Source organism: Trachymyrmex cornetzi, unplaced genomic scaffold, assembly GCF_001594075.2.
Source record: "Trachymyrmex cornetzi isolate Tcor2-1 unplaced genomic scaffold, Tcor1.1 scaffold43, whole genome shotgun sequence".
NCBI classification, from domain to species: Eukaryota; Metazoa; Arthropoda; class Insecta; order Hymenoptera; family Formicidae; genus Trachymyrmex; species Trachymyrmex cornetzi.
In genome coordinates, this window is record NW_017299069.1 from 543,573 (window position 1) to 550,490 (window position 6,918).

A 6,918-nucleotide genomic window follows, 5' to 3' on the forward strand; every position below is an offset into this window, starting at 1 on the left:
AAAAATAATAACATATCAGTTGTATGTTTATTTTACATTGAAGTAATAATCAAAATGTGATAACACAAGAAAAATTCTATATATGGATGCACGAATTTTTACTGTGTACTCACAAGAAGGAGAACGCATTAATTTTTTATTTAAATCTATCCATACATTTTTTTGTCATTCTGTGGCAAAGAATTGACTAATAAAATATTTTTCGTACATTTTAGTTATGACATAATAGTAGTAGTAATAAGAGGGGGATAAGTGGAATACATCATATCAGTCCTTGTATGTCTGAACCTACTCAAAAAATCACCTAGATCTGAGGAATTCTTCTGTGAAAGTCAATACAGATTACAAAATTATGCATATAGACGCGTGGGTTGAATTTGCGACCTCGGTTACGAATTTAGGAGTCCGTCGCTCTCACACACGAAGCCACCAGTATCCACATTTATATGGCGTAATTAAATCTAAGTCTAAATACGTAAAGATAATATTTTATCAGCTGGTTCTACTATTCTTTTATAGAAATTTTAAATATATCTCACGTGTCTCTTTCATATATTTTATATGTTTATGTCACGGAAATATTCTCTCCTTCCAGCGAATCAAAATTGAGAATAATTGATTAAAGAAGAACTTGATATTATGACATGTTAATAAATTATGGAATATAATTAATCAATAGACCAGATTATCGAAATCAATTTTAATAAATGTATATCCCCTATACCTAATTATAAATAAAGTAATTCACGATATAATTAAATTGTATATATAATTAATTTTATGATAAAGCTTTATATGTAAAAAACTGATAACGATATTGATATTCATTGTTAATAAATTAATTATTAATTATAATAGATCCCTCAGAGAGCACAAGAAACTTTCTTAACGTTTCTGAACATTTCTGTTGCATTATAGGTATTATCGTCCGAGGGGACGGTCGCGAGGCGCTGCGAGGGTGATGCTCCTAGTGAGCGGAAGCGAGGAGCCCCAGGAGGCTTTTCTCCCTTCGTGCTCATTCAGGGAGGAGAAGAAGAACTGCAACAGGGTCGGCCTCTGGCCTGAGGGCTGCAGCTGCAGCTGAAACTGGAAGCGGCCAGCAGGGAGGAGTGCCTCGTGGTGCACGGTGGTGCTCCTCTAACGGCGGCTAGAAAGGAGTTATGGTGTCTCGCGCATGCAATGCCTGTGGCCGCCGCAGCCGTGGCACTGTGGCATCGTGCCCATCTCAAGGCGCTCGCCTGCGTCGTCCTTGCCCTGATCGCCGTCCAGTATCTGCTTAGCGGCGGTGTGCTCGATCGTCGATCCATCGAGACCATCTTCACGATCAATACGACCAGGTAAGTATCGTCTGTCTGCTTTATTCATCCAATTTGGGCTTTTTTTACTAGGCACTAGTCGCCTCTTGAGATATTATTTCACAAATTATAAAAAGACGTTACATATTATTCGAGCATAAAACACGGAATATTTAGATATTAGGGATTGGATGTCGAATTTTGTTCTTCTCAATAATTTAGGTCGAATATCGAATTTAAAATTGAATATCTAACTTTTAGATGTTGAATTTTTAAATGGACTTTAGATAATTAACTAAGTTATTGCTTACAAATTATATAATTTTATACATTGAAAAATATCTCGTAAATTTGAAACTTTCGCCATTTATGTGAAAATTATTTATTAATCTACTAACTCGAATTGGTAAGTTAAGCCATTTGGAACGTTTGGCGGACATATCGAGTTTCCGACTTGCTATATATCTCTTGCAATAAATCTACGCCCTGCGCCTTCGGCGAAGCGTTAAGTACCAATTCTAGCTCCATGCGAATCTCGCAAAGCGCATCTTGGAAGTTACTCGGCGTGCATCCCGATTCTCGTGCGGATTCCACAGCTTAAATTCCATCATTGCGCGGGTGCATTATCGCGACGACAGGAGATGCAATGTGTCCCGGTAATTCCGCGTTAATCGCGGGTGTTGGGATCCCGGCTTAATAATCGACCAACTCGTCGTTATTCGTCGCCTCGCTCGCGTGAATTTGCGTTGACATTATTGTCGTATTATTAATAGGGGTGCGAATCCGTGAGCGTACACAAACGGCAGACTACTGCCTTTCCTCTGTACTGTGCACTGTTGACGTGAACTTTCCCCAGGCGAAGTTTCGCAAGAGATTTCGCAGAAGATTTCTTGTCCGCGATAATTGAGTTGAATTTGTAGTCATTGGTACTGTTGCACTGTTAATGATTTTAGACAGATTGTTCCCGAATAATTACACGGAAAGCTATTAACTCAATTCACATCTCTCAACGAACCTTTTTCTTCATATTTGTGACTAGCAGTATTTAATGTTCAACGAAGCTGAAAACTATTAAAATAATTCAATGACGTATAACAAATAAATGAAGTGCTATCAAAATTAATATACTTTATTTATTAAAGTAGAACGATAGAATGAAATTTGTAAGAAGGCACGTATAATTTAATGCTATTTAAATGTATCCACTTAATACCGATTAAAATTACATGTTCATTATTGGTTGAAATAATTATTACAATTCCTCAACACACTAAATTCTTGATTTATGCGAACTATAAAAAGATTAATATATTTACTGGCTACACAATCATTAATTTTATGCAGCGTTGTCTTATAGTTTTAACGATTTAGCTCTAGTTTGAGCTATATCGTGTATAGTCAATCATATTTCATATATATGTATAAAATTTTCGAAATTAAGAAGAAACATTAAATAATTTATAATTTACACGAAAGATAAAGCTTTTTTAAAAAACAATCCTTTTAAAAAGAGCTTTGCATTTTTCAACGCCTCAATAATTACTCGACGTTTTTCACAATGCGTTGAGAGGAAAGCGTTTTGAATGAAATTAAACAATAACACGAACCGAAAATACACGCTTCCAAAGCGGCCGAGTAAAAGAGTAGATCAAATCACTCTCTCGTTATGTTGAACCGGTTCCATTTATCTGCGGTGAAATTTAATCGTTGAATTGTCCACCAATGTAATAATTGCCGCTCTGCGGATTGTTTAGCCGATAAATAATTGAAGGATGGATGCAAAACACGAATTATGATTAAATTCTATAGAAATGTTTTTTCGTATAATGGTGCATCGCTTATTATAATTGTCATTATTATCACAAAACTGGCTATAACGTGATTTTCAGCGTTGCGATGAATACTTTGAGCGTGTGCATCCAACCACGTTAAGTAACATTGATGCCAGATACATGTAACGAACCGCGTAATCACATTCGCCTCGCTGCAAAATTATCCGTGGCCCTCCTTTCTCCCTTGAAGCCACATTAATAATTCACAGCCATCGGCTATCATCTCAATCGCGCGTTAGTCACCCCAATTTTGATGAATTTACTGTAAACTTGTCTCACTACAAAAAATTTATTCTGTCGAAAAACGGGATATTATTGAATTTGATCGAAGTTACGAATTTCTATATTCAGAGGGAAGAAAGGATGAATTTTAAATACCTCGTCACCATTTTATCGCTATTTCCCAAAAACGTTCAGGCTCTCTTTTACAATAAAATTGTTGGTAGATAAAATTAGTTTAAAATTTTAAATATAATTATAAAATTCTATAAACTCTACAATTACTCGATACGAATTTTTTCTTTGTTTTATGCTTGAGAACATTAATCCATGCTTTAAATTTGTATTTTGTACAAAGGAATGAGAGTACATACAGATCTTCATATAGCGTTTTATATACCACATATACGTTTAGGCAAGTGTATAGCTTAGGATCAGTTCTTATCCCTTGGAGTTCATGGCATATACATAGGAAATCTCATTATCTGACTATGTAACGAGGCAAAGTGGCTGCTTAACGACGATACTGGTACACGCGCGATTTATGAAACCTTTCGTAATGGAAAATAATCGGTCGCTCGTCCTATAAATATCGATCGAGCGATGGCTTGAAATCTAACAGTAATTTTGCAAACAATTTCTCACAAAACCTTAAACTAACAATAATAACTTGGGAGGTGGTCCTCCATTGAATATCCACCAGCGATACCCAGACGTAATCCATTGTCATCTTAACCTTAAACTAAATTTCAAATGAAAAAATTAAAATTTCAGAGCATTTGCTTGAGACTAATTTTTAACGTAAAGATATACGGTTAGTCTCGTCGCTTCGTTTATCTTAGCACCGACACTCCGTGTCTTCTGATATTGCAATGAAAATATTTATTTTGTGAAATCCTTTCAGTTTAAATTTTATACAACAGAAATAATGGTCCCAAAATTTTATAATTATAAAGAAAGATTTGTCTACGAGTTTATTTAAAAAATTTAAATTAAGATTGCTATATTTTTTGGCCACATCAAATAGTTATGGTTTCTGCAGAATAATAAATATCTGTTCAAAATTGTTGTACGTGAAGAATGTCGGGGAATTTTGTGCGACTTTTCTCGTGACTGTTTTCTTTTTGCTGCCGTTTCTAATCTCTGCAATTAGGTGCTTTTGGCGCGCGCTGCAGCGACTGTAATGAAAGGCGCGTCTCGCCTTCGTGTTGCAGCGCGGCCGCGCCGTTATTATTACAAAGCGACACGCCAACGAACGTGCAGTGAGAAAATGCGGAGATAGCTGTTGCTCACGTTCCACCGGTATAACGCGACCTTAACAGATCAAGACTGAGGCCCGGTTCTCAAAAGGAAAACGTGCTCCTTACTCGTGCACAATGTTGATGACGCAAATTTATTTAACCTTATCACCTGGAGGTTTCTTTCTTATGTAACTTCGAAGTATTGCATTAAAAAAAGATAAACTACACAAAAATGTACGCTGCCGTGCGAGCTTCCCGAAATAATGTTTGATAGCGTACGGTTAATCTAGCGTTTTCCTCTATATTTATATATATTTACTCTATATTTATTGCTTGAGTAATAATTTTTATAATTTTCTTAATATATATCCTCAAGCTGTTTAAAAATTACGAATTGATTTCTTGCTAATAAAAGTATGACGTACATCTATTTGCGTAATTACCAAGCTTTCTTGCTTCTATATTATTTTATTAAAAGCTAACGGTAAATAACTCATGACACATAATAAGAAAGGAACAAATTTATAATCTGTTATTTCTGAGTTTCTCGAATTGACCGAATAAGAATTCAAGATAAATATATATTTTTACACACATCGTAAAATCGTGCTCAACACAGCGGCAGATAGCTTTAAACATTGTCGTAAACATCAGCGTTGAAAATTGCATTTGATTAGCTAACGATGGTAACATTATGATTGTAGTCTGTGTGTACAATGCTCAAAAGCTGAGTTATTACATTAAAATTTCGTCGTCACTCTAGCCACGATAATTTGTCACCCTTTGTTGTAACTCGCTCAGTTGCATCGAATTATGCGATGACGCAGTATGCATTATGCAACCGACACAAAACGATAAGTTGTAATAATGACACGTGATATTTTCCCCGATTATCTCATGCGTTGGTGGTATTTCACAATTCTTACGTTATCGATATCGCCGGCAGTAATTAAAATGTCACCAAAGGGAAAAGGGAGGTTGGCAATTTCACCTGTCAACTGAGACTATCGCGTAATTGCCATGATATTTGTAATTATAGAATAATAGCACAATTTATAAGTTATCTTGCGACCTCGTTATATATCATATATAAACATAATTATGAGCATAATTATATCTCGATTATTGTTTATCGTGAAATTTTTCATTTCTTTTATTTTATAAATAAAGAAGATGAAGAAACTTTGTTTTCAGAAGTTACAATTTTTTATAGAGTTAAATATAATCAACCAAAATTGAATTGGATTTTTTAGAATTAGGAAAGAGAAATGGAGTTGATATATTCTAGCTCCCGGGTGTGCATCATAGGATTAGAACGCCAAGCCGTGATTGACTGGTTTATTTCGTGACGCGATGCGTATTAGCGATACGCGTAGCCGCGAGGATAAATTATAGATTGGATTGCGCGATTGCGAGCGCATGCGATCGAACACGGGACACTGTCGCGATCGTTACTACAAATCAAGCTGCTAGATGTTGTTCCGGTACCACGTCACATTAACAGGCTATATCATTACACTGTGATGCCATTGCCCGATGCGATCTGTCTTATCGGATCGTATTAATGGCTCACGGCGAGATATTTTATTAGGGGTTCTCATATTTAAATGGGAGCATTTATTTATATTTAACAAAATAAAGATTGAATTTGATATGTATTTGATTTTATGTTAAGATAACATTATTATTATTCATATTGAAACTATGGAAATTTTTGCGTTCGATTAAAATAACAAGAATATATTGGTATGTATTTAATTAAAATAAAATTGATTGTTACTTTTTTCTTTTGTTACAAAAGAATTTTTTATTTATCTATTTATTAAGGAAGAATTTTGTGATTTCCAAAAAATAATGCATACCTATGTAAAAATTAAAACGTTTATACGATATTTTTGATACATAAAAAAAAATAATTTTTAATTTTAAACTTGCTTTTTTTAATAAAAAATTTATTTATAAAAGGTTAGGTTCCTTACATTTTTAATAATATTTTAGATACACGATTTATTGAATATCAAGTCCAGGTAATTCTTTTGAATAGGGGACCCCGCTCCTACGACCTTGACCTTGACATGTGTTGTCAAGGTCATGACCCTGAGTAACCTCCAACAAATTGTAGCCGTGGCTCGTCCTTCGTTAAAAAGTTATTAACAAAAGAAGTTTGAAAAATAACGTATTATTTTTGCTATGTATGCAATATTAAATACTATTCTACATAGGTTTTGACTTTCAGCGGCGCACGACTCTCATCTCCGACTCTCACCCCCATCCCCCTGTTTCAGGGGCGCACGACTCTCACCCCCCCTCCCTCCTGCTTCAGGGGCGCAC

At 35.1% G+C, this 6,918-nt stretch overlaps 1 protein-coding gene across 3 annotated transcripts in view; it reads left to right on the forward strand.

Moving 5' to 3' along the window:
- The window catches only part of LOC108764509 (beta-1,4-N-acetylgalactosaminyltransferase bre-4), a 185,654-nt gene that overhangs the window by 143,914 nt on the left and 34,822 nt on the right, over positions 1-6,918 (forward strand). For all 3 annotated transcript variants that reach the window (XM_018512791.1, XM_018512790.1, XM_018512792.1), the window contains one exon: positions 919-1,337. In XM_018512791.1, coding sequence (XP_018368293.1) covers positions 1,180-1,337 — 158 coding nt within the window. In that variant the 5' untranslated portion in view covers positions 919-1,179. The remainder of the gene's footprint in view (positions 1-918; positions 1,338-6,918) is intronic.